This window comes from Aulonocara sp. 'chitande type north' Nkhata Bay, linkage group LG6 (genome assembly GCF_057382095.1).
Source record: "Aulonocara sp. 'chitande type north' Nkhata Bay isolate Kocher_YH1m ecotype deep benthic linkage group LG6, A_spYH_male_GT1.1, whole genome shotgun sequence".
Taxonomy (NCBI): Eukaryota; Metazoa; Chordata; class Actinopteri; order Cichliformes; family Cichlidae; genus Aulonocara; species Aulonocara sp. 'chitande type north' Nkhata Bay.
The window spans coordinates 32,339,211-32,352,537 of record NC_141349.1 but is presented as its reverse complement, the minus strand read 5'-3'; the positions used below and the strand labels follow the sequence as shown (position 1 = coordinate 32,352,537).

The following is a 13,327-nucleotide window of genomic DNA, read 5'->3' as shown; positions in this document are numbered from 1 at the left end:
AATTGTTCAAAGTATTAATCCAAATAACATCAACTCTAGGATTTCTGGTATCATTTTATTAATTTGTATTTTGATTTTATTTTCAGCAACCTACAACCTACACTGGCCTTTCTATATATGTACTACTATAAAAAATTGTATGAATGCTCACTATTAAACACAACCAGACATTTAAGGAAAAGTAGTGTTTATTAGCAGTTAGATTTTATGCTGCCAAGACAAAATAAAAATAACAAGCACAATAGCTGTGTGGTGTAGGTCAAGTAACTGTATGGCCAGCTCCAACTCGAGATGTTATAGAGGTTGTGACAATATACAAAGGTTTGTTTATCCCTGCATTTATACATTTATATTTTTTTTTAATTTGCCTTCACAGCAGATGCTTTCATTCTGAGTCAGGGAAAGAGATGGCATGAACTCATGTTTGAATTCTTATGCCAAGTCTGAGTAAAAACTATGTATTTGTAAAAAACAATACACGCATAAAACCCACAGACCCTAGGCCACAGAACTCCATTAAAAAGAAGTACATTCACTAACTAGCAAATTAGTGAAGTTGTTCTAAACTTATTTATGGCACTCTCAGCTGGTGACATAACAGGTAGTGAGATTATGGCAGTGCTGAAAAACTTCCTTCTGCTTTATAACAAGTTTCCATTAAAGGTCTTCGTCATTCATTGGATTCCAGCTTATATTTTTTTAAAGAACCGGAATCAAATGTGTTATTAACAGTCTTCTTCTGGTGGCAATTTGATCTCTGGTGGCAGCTCTGACAATGCCTGTTGCCTCTGTGTTTGAGATGCCAAAATCCAAGCCTGCAGCACTGTGTCTGCTGGGGGAGATGATGACGAGAGGTGGTGCTTTCTTAGCATGATCAGGGGAGGGTTCCTTAGTAATGTGTAAAGCAAAGCCCAACGCCTCCTGGCCCGACTGTTCACAGGGGGTTCTGAACAAACAGAAAGTGATAATAAAACAGAAGTTTGAGAAAGATCAGATGACAGAAAGGTCAAAGCAGTATAAAGGTGTCTATAAATGGAAGAGACACACAGACACACCACTGACCTGACACATTATTGTCGAATGTGGAGTAAGCAGATGAATTGTGTCTCTGCAGCGTACTTGACACCAGCATCTGACAGAAAGATACCATGACTGGGTTGTTGTGATAATGGTCAGCAAAGATCATCCCAATCCATGTAGTGTAGCCTGGATAAAAGGGGAAATACAATTATCAATATTCAGAGATACAAATTCACACACCATCAGACAGGGTATTGCAGTAACATAAGAACAAATGAGCACAAAGCTGTCATTTTACATGTCTTTTACATGTTATTTGTGAAATAACATCTTTTTTTGTTGTTTTTTTTTTACTAGCTTTAATCAATATTTGACTGATACCAATATTTGCCTTGAGACAAAGTAACTTGTAATTCTCATTGAAATGCTGCCATCTCGTGGATGCATCTGAATGTGGTCTTCTGGACATCAAATAATATGAATGATAAAATTATTTTTCATTATTACTGCAGTATATTAAAATACCAAAGAGTTTAGGTTTGGCTGTGATCTTTTTTTCTTAACTATATGTTTTTAGTTGAATCTAAGCTTACCAGCATCCATGTTCTCATACCCCCGCTGCATAATAGTTCGGTCTATGCGAGACACCAACCATGTTCCCACCACAATGCTTAAAAGAAGCCTCAGTATGCAGGTGGTCATCCCCATAACCACGTTGTAGAAAAAGAAGAAGTAGTTGAAGCAGTGAAATGCCTTCCTAAAAAGGGGGAAATTGTGATTTCAAGTTAATGTGCTTTGAGTTAAATTCTTTTGTCTTATTAATATTTGAAAAAAATTGTTAAGTGATGTTAGCATTGGAAATCAATATATATCTATTAACTATTAAATATTAACTATAATTCTTTATGACTCTGGTGGTCATCTGGTTGCTTGTGAATATGCAAATCTCCTTGAAAAAGTGCCAATAATGCTTTCATACTACTTTAAATATTTTGTATCTGCTATCTAATGAGCCACTTACTGAGTATGTGAGATTTACGAGAGATTTTGGGATTTTTAAAATGCCTTTTGGCATTTTTCTACCACGATGAATTGCTGGCAAATGAAAGATCTGAGTGTTGGTGTGACTCAAGAACACACTTTATATGAGATACACCTACCTGTTGTTGAGGGCTAGAGGTTTCTCTTTGTCTGTGGCATCTATTTTGTTCTGAAGGAAGAAGATCTGAACCAAAATTATTTGAAGAATCACCAGGCTAATTACAATGCAGATGGTCAGACTAAAAGAGACACAGAAAAACATTAAAGGTCAGCCAGAGTGCACATTAATTTATATATGTAATCATAGCAACACACTTATAGAAAGAAAAACAGCCTTACAATATAGTTCCCAGTGTGGAGAGCATGCTAAGCACTTTCCCATTCAGTATAGGAAGAACCACCACGTAAGCAATCAGCAAAGCAAACAGGAAGTGGACAAAATGGACAATCAGGTAGCCTAAAAAAAGCAGAAATAATTAACAACTGTAAAAATATTTTCCTTATAATAGCTGCCTGTATAATAAGTCAGACAGCTTTTCTGTGATTAATTTCATCTATTGGCATAGATTACATCTACATAGATTTGCATTTTGATGAAAGCTACTGTATGAAAATGATTCTTAAGATTTGGTTCTCAAGTCCTAATACAGGATGTCCTATTTAGATCAGGCCAGTTGTCCTTGTTTTGAAAGTTTACGGTAAGAAAAGCTTACCCCACAGTGTGAAAGCGATTTGCCAGCCCGAGTATCTTGCAATGGAAGCCTGGTAAAATTCATGGCACAAACATTTTTGTGTACTTTGTTAAGAATGCAATAATTTAAAATCACTTCAGCTCTACAGTATGCGTGTTTGCATCCAAGTGTTTTGCTTACCACACTCGTAGCAGATCTAGGCTTATGAAACTTCTCAGGAAGAAATACTTTCTGTCCTTTCCAGAGCCTCCTTAAGTGTTTCCTAAAGCAACAGTAAGCTCATTAAATTACAGACAAATTCAGATCTGTTTGTCTGCTTGCTGGTAGTAGAAATGGTAGTCTTGCTGTAAACTAAATATAGCTAACAGTCATTATACCCGTTTCTTAAATTTCTTACCTGTAACATACCAAAACATGGAAGGTGTAGGCAACAGAGTTAAGACTGGCAAAGATGGTGGTGGCTAGCCAGGATTCTTAAATAAACAAACAAACATAAATTCAAACATACATAACTTTATATTACTGTATATTACTTTGTATTCTTATAAATGGCGATGACCATTGTGTTCCTAATATTTAACAAAAATATTATTCAATTTTCTAATAGAGGTTTATTTGGTAATTCCTACTGGCAATATTAACTCTCAAAACAGCAGGAAATAAAATGTGTCTGATATCCACTTTACACATAATATGTGATATTAATCACAGGGTTCATAAATGCTCCCCCTTTAAAAGTCTGAAGGGACTACTTACTCCTGGCCACAACGATAAATTCTTCCAGCTGTGGTACCATGTATCCCAGGGATTCTGTCTCGTTACATGCAGTAACCACATCTTTCAGTGTATTTTTCCAAGTTTCAATTTTGTCAAAAGTAGAACTACTGACACTGTAGTCTGCTAGTGTCATCTAAAGGAATGGAAAAGATAAATGAATATAGGAGTCCCCGCAGAAGAAGTATAAATCATTGAAATAACACCAAACAAAGGGAATCAATTAGACAATTCAAGAAAATCATAAAATATATTTTTCCGTACCGTATATAGGCCTATTAGGGATATTACAACAGTGCCAATGATTCTGCTGGGATACTTGAAGTGGGGGTCCCACTCATAAACCCTCCTTTGGAACCAGGTAAGTGGCATACTGCAACACAAACATGGATGAAAAGTTTCAATTTGTCCTGTTCTTAGGTTCAATAGCAGCTGCAGCATTTTTTTAACAGCACTGAAAATTCTCTACAGAACTGTGACACGTGTGATTTTCAATTAGCTGGATTGTTAACTCTCACATTTTTGATACTAAAACCTTTTGAAATGGCTTGAACACAGCAGACTGGACTTTAAATCAGTCTGAAACTCGGTTTCTATAAAATGCAGTCATTAAAACTTAACATCCAATGTTGAGTCACATTTTATATTAGAATGAAACTAGGATACCCTGAAGATTTGTAAAAATACAAATACTGGTGACACTCTTGATGGAGGAGATTGAACAACATCTACCTATTCGGAACCATGATAACAGATGCATGCTGTCTATGCAATGAGGGGGGATGTCTATTCTGTTCTCTATTTTGTTCTCAAACTGATCTCACTTTAGCGGCTCAGTATCAGTATGGGTGGAGTTCCTTTTTCTCCTCCATTGTTCTACCTCTCTGACCTGTCTTCCCCATGTGATGTCTGTGTAATGTCTGTACGGGAGGAAGGGTAAGATGGCGCTGGTTGCCGGCAGCCTTAAACCAATTTCATTCGTGTACACGAGTGGGTGTATTTACCTATGTCCGGGTGTCTTTTGCAGCAGTCTCTTAACATGCTGAACCTGGTGTCGCTCAGTTAGCTCTGCAGAGTCCTGGCAACAGATTCAGACATTCATACTCAGACAAAATTCACTATATTCATAAAAAATTGTAACTTTCTAATCTATTATGAAAAAAAAAACGTTATTAAGATAGCAACTGACATCGACTTCAACCAAGGCAGCTACTATCTGGGTAGTATTCATTTTATTATCTTTGTATTTTTAATGTATGAATTTTGTTTTCTTTGTTCTTTTTTTAAAATGTATGGAAGTTTGTACTGCAGGCTATTGTTGTTTGCCCTGCTGAAGCCCATTTCAATAGAGAATACCTGACATAATTTTTATTGTAATTATTTTTAGTAAAATGTGTATGTGTGTTGAAAATACAAACTACACTGGTAAGAATAATAGTTTGTGTGATGAGGTAATGAGACTTTTTGTCCATTTTTAACCAATAAATCATTAAGTTCAACTTGAAGACCTTGGTGAATGTAAGTCAAATTTTAATGTAATGTTAACACATCCCCACTCTACACCCTTACAAAGTTTTATCAGAATTTAAAAAATATGTGAGCTATTGTGTTTACAGGCAGAATGGGGCACATGCACACACATTTGCTACCAACAACATAATATTCTTGATGGCAGTAATGACGTTATGTTGTACACGTATTTAGTAGGAATCATCACAATCCATGTATTGGTATTTCTGACCTCTTGTTCCATGTGCAGGCGTATTCGAATAGCTTTGACCAGGATGTAAATAAATCGCCCGAAGAGGAAGATGAGGGAGAGCATACGGGGCCACTGGGAAATCACCTTTTGGTATTTACCCAGTATCTTTAAAACCATAAACACAGACAATCATAAATGTGTTCTTCAAAGCTTAATGCACTAGGCAACTTCATAGCTAAATGTTCAGCAGAGTTTGAATGCCTTTAATTAACATGGGTCGAATATTGTGAAAGCTTGATGGACGGTACATTGCTGGGTTTCCTACCTTACCACTGGGACAAGTGACTGTTTCCCAGGCTGTAATTCCTATCCTACAACATAAAAACACAAATGTGTAATACGGTTGTTAATAAAATTAAATCACCCACACATCAACCAGTTAATCTATCTATTTAATCTCCAACTTTTTTTATTATATTTTGTGTTTTTAGTTCCTTTTTTAAATTAACCATTAGTTTATTTTTGTTTTAGTTTATGAGAAGCTTTAAATGATGTTGTAAAACATGCATACATAGACCATGTCTGAATATTTACCAAAATAGAGAGTAGAGTATTCCCAGCACTGCCCCTGTCATTCTGAATGGTGTGGACAGACAGGCAAAGAAAGGGAAATAAACCAAGCCCACTTCTAAAGCTCCAATCAGGTACAGAAAAGCTGAGGATAACAGTCAGAACAGTGTATCTGTCAACACAATTCTTGGAAACTCTACAGTAAAAAAGTAAGAGGATAACAATGTACCTCTGGCCCAGGATGGAACAGTGAACGGGACATAGTTTTCAGAGAACAGGAGCAAGACGCTGCTTGATACGGCCCCAAAGGCAAAGCCATAAGACCAACGATTACTGAGGCTGCCTACAGTATCCAAAGGGCTGAGGCACAATGATTAATAGAAAAACAACCATAAGTACAGAAAAAGCCATAGTGATGCTGTAGTCATACAGACACAAGTAAATGATTCTTAAAGGATGTCAGTGAAACTTAGTAGGGGATATCCCAAAAAGTTGATTCTGGTCATCTGGACGTAGCGTTTTCAGTAGGACAACGGTTTCGTCACCCATCCAAGTGACTTCTTCGGTCTCAGCTGAATGCAGGTTTCCCCAACGTTATAAACAGTGGTTTTGCATAATGACTGAAACTAGCACTACTGACAAACAACGGGCTGACGAGTAATTGTTCCCATTGTTCATCAGTGGTGCTGGTTTCAGTCATGAGAGGAAGAGTGACGAAAACTTTCTCCCACTGAAAACGAAGAACAAAATCAACTTTCTGAGAATTCCTTACCTAGATGATTGCATACTTAATTAATTTTTACACCAATACATTAGTTTAAAACTACAAACTTATGACTGATATTTACGTCTCGTTCTATTGTATAATAAAAGATAAGACACTGACTTGAGGACCCATCTGTTGTTACTACTCCTGTTGACTTACACAACTATAGCAAAACGTCGATCTAGGAATGGCAGTCTGTCGTCAATGGCCAGCCTCTGGGCTCGTTTCTGAAGGAATGACAGCACCCCTGCAATCAACACCTGGATGAAAAGATATCACATCATAAATACTATAATAAATAATAATGTCATGTTCGCATCAACTGTGTGAACAAGGAAATAGGGTGAGCATATGGGTCTCTTATAAAGGCTTTATTTGATCCTTATATATTGCTGCACCAGTCAGTGCTGCTCACTTATTGTGGCAGCAGTTTTTTTGTATGTTGCTATGCTGTTACCCTGCATTCCCAGTAGCACTGCGCTAGTGCTACTCGTAATCCTTGGTTACACAATACTATGCAAAAGTTTAGAGTCACCCCAGACTTTCTTTTATTTTTTTTCAACGTTGTCTTCAGTAAAAGTGACTAAAGTTACCATTCAAAGTTAGAGTGCTAAGTTTTCTGTTGTGAGCACACACAACACTTATTCATTTCTTGAGTTAGGTGACAGTTTCTGGCTTGTATTTCTGGCCACTGTTGGGTGGTATAGTAAATATAAATTTTTTTTTGATAACGTAATTTAACACATTACTTGCATTACAAATATTTTTCAATTCTCTACAAAAAAAGTTAATAATAAAAAAAAACACCCCACCATGGATAATAGACATCTTTTGAATAAAATAGGCCTGGCTGAAATTAAGTTGGGACACTACATACTTGAGTTGTTCAAATACAAAACAAATTTCAATTATTAAGGGAGTTTCTGAAACTCTGCATTATTAATATGGTCTTATTATAGGCAGTGTTGTAGTTGACCATGTCTAAGATCCAGTTTTAATGAATGAATAGCTTACTGCTGGTATGAGTGAAAGATGCAAGATTAGCTCCACAGACACTCTTTGGTGACAATCCTCATCCGGGGAGACCCTGGAGACACAATGTAACATAATGCACTGTAACACATGACAAATTAAGGAACACCTAGTTTGTTCCCTTTTGTTCTGCTGAGTACAAATTAATTTGATAGACTAAAAAGACACCAACAGGACAGAGCCTATTTAAACTAAAGTGCTGATCTGAGTGGAATAAGCCTTACAAAACCTTACCAAAGCTTTACTTACTAAATCAGATAGAGATAAAAGAGCATTTAATAAAAAGGGTTCATAGTGCACTGATAAAGTCAGTTCAAGTTCTGTCCCTGTGTCTTTGTTTCAAACTCCTAGAATCAGTTTGTAAACTCGAACGGCGACAACAATATACAGCTGATTACAACAAAGTAAAGATCTGTAATGTAACACATTTAACATTTAGTGTTTAAAGTTTGTACTCACTCATGTTCCAGCAAGTTTCTAATCATCTTTCGATAAGTTGGTTCATTACTGTCCAGAAAACTTTGTTTCTGCTGTGCTGTAAAGATAAAGCAGGCTGTGGAGTGATCCCACTTCTCCTTTTCCTGGTTTTAGTCATGTGACTAATATGAAGTTGACCTTTGGCCTCAGGACTCAACACTTTTATAACTCTGCTGTTTTACTGTCCTCTGTGTTTTTTCTTTTTTCGTTTGGTCTCGCTCTTTGTCTGTCCAGTCCTTCCTCTTTCTGTCACTCTTTCTGCCACACACATACACTATCGACCACTGTGTTACTCAGTGAAAGGAGTGTAAACAGTTAGCTCACCCAGTTAGATAACCAAGTGTTCATTCACCTTGTGTCTTCACTTTACAAAGGAATGTTACACTGATTCCTGTCTCTAAATAACAAATCTCTTCTTTCTTTCTTCTATTCAGCATTGTCTTCACTGAAACATTTGTTCAATCTTTCGTCTGTTTCACTCTCCTTATTATTGTCTGCTTTGGTGAAATGTGAATTTGGTGGATAACAAAAGAAAATACCCCAAGCACACTGTTGAATGATATTTATTGATTGCGGTAAGTATTTAAAACAGTTGGAATCATTTCACTTGATTCTGATTGGGCCCTTGACAGTGACTTCACCAGGTGTGGAGGTCAGCAGCTCTGCTCTTTGACAATCATAATGTCCACCTTCGTTGATCTGATAAGAAAATAATAACGACATGACTGGGATGATTTCTGTCAAATGACTTTTAGTTTAACATATGATAAAGAGTGAAAATGAGGTCATGTTAACTACAGGTCACATTTCATCTGTGAACAGAGATAAAAATGTGTCAGGAGTTACCGGGTCATGAACAAACAGAAAGAGGGAGAAACAGAGACAGAGATCTTTTTTTAAAAGAAATACATCATCCTAAAATAGCATTACTTTCCTGTAGCTAAATCTGTCTGTCATTTGAGGAAGATTCAAGCCTATATAAGATAATGTTTTACTTTAATCATTATCTGATAATTAAAAAAAACCCTCACATTAACGCAGCATTGACTTTATTTATTTTACTCAGACTCACAATATTTCCTATGTAAGGATTTTATCTTATCTTAATCCTATCTTCTATAGTTTTGTCAGTATTTTTGGCAATATTGAATAAGAGCATTGCTGCTAAATTACCTGTTCAAATGTAGAACTTTATCATTTCCCATGATATAACTATTACTTTCCTAAAAAATCACTAACATCTACATGCTTATTACTCGTAAAAATGAATCAAGAATGACCTGGAAAGCTTCATTATTTGAATCATGAAGCAATTATTTGTCTAATTTATTTTTTAATTTATTTTTTACAAACAGATGGATGTGCAAGTATTATATCCTCCTTAATGCAGGCTTGGGTGATGTTGAAGTAATGTGTGAATACTGGGAGTGTAGAGCAGCTGTGTGTACTCACTGTCTCTGGGCACACAGCTGACACTCATTTGCATAAGTGTTTCCATCGCTGCCACATACAGGAGAGAGGTTCAAAGGACACGCCACAATCTCTGCCGTGTCAGGACAAGTAGGCTGGCAGAAAGGTAAACATTTGTCATTTATATTCTATAATAGATACAATAATACTAACAACATTTCAGCAACAAAGCTGTAGCTTCAGTTAAAACAAATCCAATCCCCGAAAGTACTCAAATATAAAGTTTCTATTTAAAAATATGTCACCTTTCTCATGAGTCCAGACCTCTCTTCTGCACCTTAAAAAAACCCAAAGAAAACTTTAAAAATATATATATATTAAAAATAGTTCATATAATAGTCAAGAAATAAAGAAAGGCCAAAAAAAAAAATTTGGCCTTCAAAGAAGTAACTACACTGATTCAAACTGTGCACTAGAATGAGAAACTACTACTGCTGTATTGTTAATATGTAAAATGTTCACTAAGTGTATGAGTGCATAGAATTTAATAACTAAAGTAAAACTGACACACCTGACATAACAGCCCCATATTGCAAAATGCGTATGCATATGTAACCAAGTATTCTGTATTTCCTATTTATAATGAAGTCAACTTAACTATACTTTACAGAGATATTTTGTCTGTGACATTTGACTGTTGTTTTTGGTGATCAGTGTTGAAGCATAAACCCTTCAACTCAGTGTTGTAAAACAATAAAACTTCATTATGTCAGTGTGCTTCTACAACTGCAGCTGCTCCCCAAACTAACTAACCCCGATCTAACACAAATATAATTTCACTTAAAAGTACCCCACATACAGAAGAATGATTGTTTGTTTAGAATAGAGGGCTTTTCTTTGTTACCTGCAGTCATACAGATGAGCAGAAGTCCCAGAAAAACAACTCTCCCAGTCATGATGTTGGTGGGTGAATAACTCGGAGTGACAGGAACCCGTGAGTATGCTTCTCTTTTTAAAGGCAAATAAAATGTGTGTGTGTGGTGGGTGTGTATACGTGTGTGGGAACACAGCAGATGAAAATGGACACACAGACGCATGAAATCTCTAGAAACTTAGTCACCAGCACACATTAACCCACACACCCAAACATAAACTGATCTTTTGTTCATCCAGTAGCTACAAACTTCCATGTGACAAGCCCACCCTTTTTTTCTTTTTTTAATCTAGCACACAGGTACTGTGAAAGCAAAGTCAAAGTAATCACATCGTGAACCTTTTTTTTTTTTTGAAAATGTATGAATTTATTACTGTAAAGAATAACTATACATAATGGGTAACAACCACAAACGGCCATAATACTTAAAAATGTAAACAAATAATAATATTGAGCATGAGAAGAGAAAAATCCCTACCTTAGTACTGTCTCGCTCTCTCGTTAACTTGCTACTATCTCTGCTTTTGACTATTTCACTCATTTCTCACGATCACATGTAAGCCTTTGTTCTCTATTTCAAGTTTCAAACAAATCGTGTTATGCAGTGGATTAACTTTGTTTTGTCTGTATTCCAGTGCAGAGATTTGTTTTTACATGTCTCTTTTGCCATGATTTCCACTTTAAAATAGTTGAAATAAAAGACTATACTAAACCTATAAAGTGCTCAAATTTAAAACAGGGGTTTGGTGGGATGGGGATCAGACCCTTTGTGTTGGTAACAGAGTCAGCCCCAGAGCAGTTATCCCCGAGATATTGGAACCCCCTTCCGAGATTCCGCGTGAAACAGAGCACCTGTTATCACCTTAAAGCCTGGATTGGACTTCTGAACTATAAAGCATTACAAGCATAAGTATTAATTGACATGGTCCTCGATTTTAGCCTGGCTTACTGACTAGCTCTTATAAACAAAATATCTCAACAGCTTGTCCTATATCAGAGCTACTGACAGCACAGATACCTTCAGTGTGGCAGTTTATGGACGTGGACAGAGTAGAATTTGGCAACATGACCAGAGGATAGAAAGAACTTGCAGTCTAAATAAGACTGAATGAGAGCACAAGTTTGTTTCACGCTGTTGACAATGAGAATAGGAGGATTTTGACTGAGCTGATGGATAAAAGCACAACACAAACTTTAAAAAACATTTGCCTCCTCCAGATTATGCTGGTTGGTTAAGGATACATATTCATCTTCATTTGGCACAGATACTGTTTGTTCACTCCACTGGTAACATCTTTTTTTTCGACTTGACGTCACAAAATTGCTACTGTACATAATATCCACATCGGCACTGGCTCAGGTCTGAAAAGCTTCCGTGGTACCCTCGCACTGATGTTTATAAAAGCACATCCTGGTCACACTCAGATCTGGCGGCATGCTTTGGTACACAGAAAAAAGGCCAGACAGTCCAGGTGTGTGGCCCATTGGAAAGCATGCACTATATATTTCCATTTGACTTTCAAAAATTCTTCAGTAATCCTTAGCCCTCCTTTGTCCGAACAGGACAGAGTGAGTAACAACAAGCCAGCATAGCAGACTGTACATCTTGTGCATATAACAAAGAACCACAGGATTTTTTTTGTTGTTGTTGTTGTTTTTTCACGATGAAGGACACACTTTAAAACAAAACAGTCAAGTTTCTCTATACACACAAAGAAATTGGGCTTTTTTTGTGCTTTGATGCATGTTGGTATCTGTCTTATACATTCCTTGGCAGCCTACATACATTGTTGTTTTAATGGAGTGCTCAAATTTCTGTCTCCGCCAGTTTAGGCACTATGATGGACAATGTCAAGGACACCAAGTACGACAAATAAAAACAAAACAACTTGGTTAGCAGTTCTTAATTGTTATTTGAAGAAAAGTAACTCTGTCAAGGTTATGTTTGCCTGGAGGAATTAAATTACCTTTAAAAATGTAATTAGTAAAAATTACTATGCTGATGATTGCACATTTGTGACTAAAAGTGGATTGTAAAAGCTTTTTTTTTAACCATCATTTGATATAGAAAAAAATCCCCCAAACTGCGCTTGGTAATGAAAAGAAATCTAGAAAGGTTTGACCCTGAATAAAAAAGCAGTCAGTCTGTTTTTAACCAGGTTAAAAAGGTTGAACAGATTTAACAGCTGGCAGTGACTGATCCAAATTTGTTTTTTTATATCATCCTCATTTCTCCATACAGGCAAATACATTAACACCCTCACTGACCACAGCTAACTACTTTAGGAAAGGGGTTTAAAACTGAGAGATCTTCTGCCGTCCCCTGGGTCTTGCCCATTGAGTGGGTAGCTAGGCTACACATGCTTTCCAGTCTAATACAGCATTAAAATTCTGCTGTCAGTTCAAGTGTTCTGAGTCTTTCCTTTCTTTCTGTCAATCTAGTGAAGGAGAAGCACCTGTCTCCTACCCTCACAGAAATATCTCGTCATCTTAAACATAATTATATATATATTTCTTGCATTGATTTGCATTGAGCTTTCATTGTTTCAGTGTCTGTCACAATACCTGCAGTCTCTGCCTTTTCAAGAGGCTGTGCATTGAAATGCAGGTCCACTGAGAAATGATGACAATTGAAAAAGACTAAAAAGTAGAAAAAAAAAATGAACGCAGTCTGTCTCCCCAGAGTTTAGTGGTCCATCTTTTCTCGGTCGTGGGGAGGGTGGGCGAAGCATTGCAACTCCCACAGATGGTATGTTGTGGAATCAGACACAGCTCTCCCTGGTCTTGTTGTCTGTGAGAAAAGAGTTCAGCTGGGAAATGTCCACTACAACAGCGTCCCGCTTGCTCAGATGGACATCTTTCAAGTGGTCCTCGTCACTTTGGTCCTTGGCAAAATTTACGAACACCTG

General features: G+C 36.7%; 3 protein-coding genes across 4 annotated transcripts in view; all 3 read right to left on the bottom strand.

The window, feature by feature from the left end:
• Nucleotides 1-170: 170 nt before the first annotated feature.
• stra6l (STRA6-like) lies at nucleotides 171-8,346 on the bottom strand. The gene is made up of 18 exons (XM_086296326.1): nucleotides 8,057-8,346; nucleotides 7,580-7,652; nucleotides 6,725-6,825; nucleotides 6,029-6,159; nucleotides 5,824-5,944; nucleotides 5,555-5,600; nucleotides 5,269-5,394; nucleotides 4,532-4,605; nucleotides 3,792-3,900; nucleotides 3,510-3,663; nucleotides 3,151-3,226; nucleotides 2,934-3,015; nucleotides 2,775-2,823; nucleotides 2,401-2,518; nucleotides 2,181-2,300; nucleotides 1,614-1,777; nucleotides 1,063-1,206; nucleotides 171-946 (listed from the first exon to the last, which is right to left on the bottom strand). Exons 1-18 carry the CDS (start codon nucleotides 8,080-8,082, stop codon nucleotides 726-728), a joined length of 1,935 nt encoding a protein of 644 aa, XP_086152452.1. The 5' UTR covers nucleotides 8,083-8,346; the 3' UTR covers nucleotides 171-725.
• A 275-nt stretch (nucleotides 8,347-8,621) lies between these two features.
• spink4 (serine peptidase inhibitor, Kazal type 4) lies at nucleotides 8,622-10,541 on the bottom strand. Its single transcript, XM_086296324.1, has 4 exons — nucleotides 10,389-10,541; nucleotides 9,790-9,821; nucleotides 9,527-9,639; nucleotides 8,622-8,773 (listed from the first exon to the last, which is right to left on the bottom strand). Exons 1-4 carry the CDS (start codon nucleotides 10,438-10,440, stop codon nucleotides 8,728-8,730), a joined length of 243 nt encoding a protein of 80 aa, XP_086152450.1. The 5' UTR covers nucleotides 10,441-10,541; the 3' UTR covers nucleotides 8,622-8,727.
• Nucleotides 10,542-10,758: 217 nt separating this feature from the next.
• Nucleotides 10,759-13,327, bottom strand: part of LOC147328151 (phospholipid-transporting ATPase ABCA1-like) — a 35,286-nt gene continuing 32,717 nt past the window's right edge. For both annotated transcript variants that reach the window (XM_086296322.1, XM_086296323.1), the window contains exon 49: nucleotides 10,759-13,324. In XM_086296322.1, the coding sequence (XP_086152448.1) occupies nucleotides 13,181-13,324 (144 nt within the window). In that variant the 3' untranslated portion in view covers nucleotides 10,759-13,180. The remainder of the gene's footprint in view (nucleotides 13,325-13,327) is intronic.

What these genes read in the sequence shown, in the direction of transcription:
- spink4 (XM_086296324.1), bottom strand. Translation starts at nt 10,440, where the DNA reads ATGACTGGGAGAGTTGTTTTTCTGGGACTTCTGCTCATCTGTATGACT. An exon ending in GCTCATCTGTATGACTGCAG is followed by an intron (nt 9,822 to 10,388) that starts GTAACAAAGAAA and finishes GGTTTTTTTAAG; the next exon opens with GTGCAGAAGAGAGGTCTGGA. An exon ending in GGTCTGGACTCATGAGAAAG is followed by an intron (nt 9,640 to 9,789) that starts GTGACATATTTT and finishes CCTTTCTGCCAG; the next exon opens with CCTACTTGTCCTGACACGGC.
- stra6l (XM_086296326.1), bottom strand. Translation starts at nt 8,082, where the DNA reads ATGATTAGAAACTTGCTGGAACATGA. An exon ending in TGTTCCATCCTGGGCCAGAG is followed by an intron (nt 5,945 to 6,028) that starts GTACATTGTTAT and finishes TGTTATCCTCAG; the next exon opens with CTTTTCTGTACCTGATTGGA. An exon ending in ATACTCTACTCTCTATTTTG is followed by an intron (nt 5,601 to 5,823) that starts GTAAATATTCAG and finishes TTTATGTTGTAG; the next exon opens with GATAGGAATTACAGCCTGGG.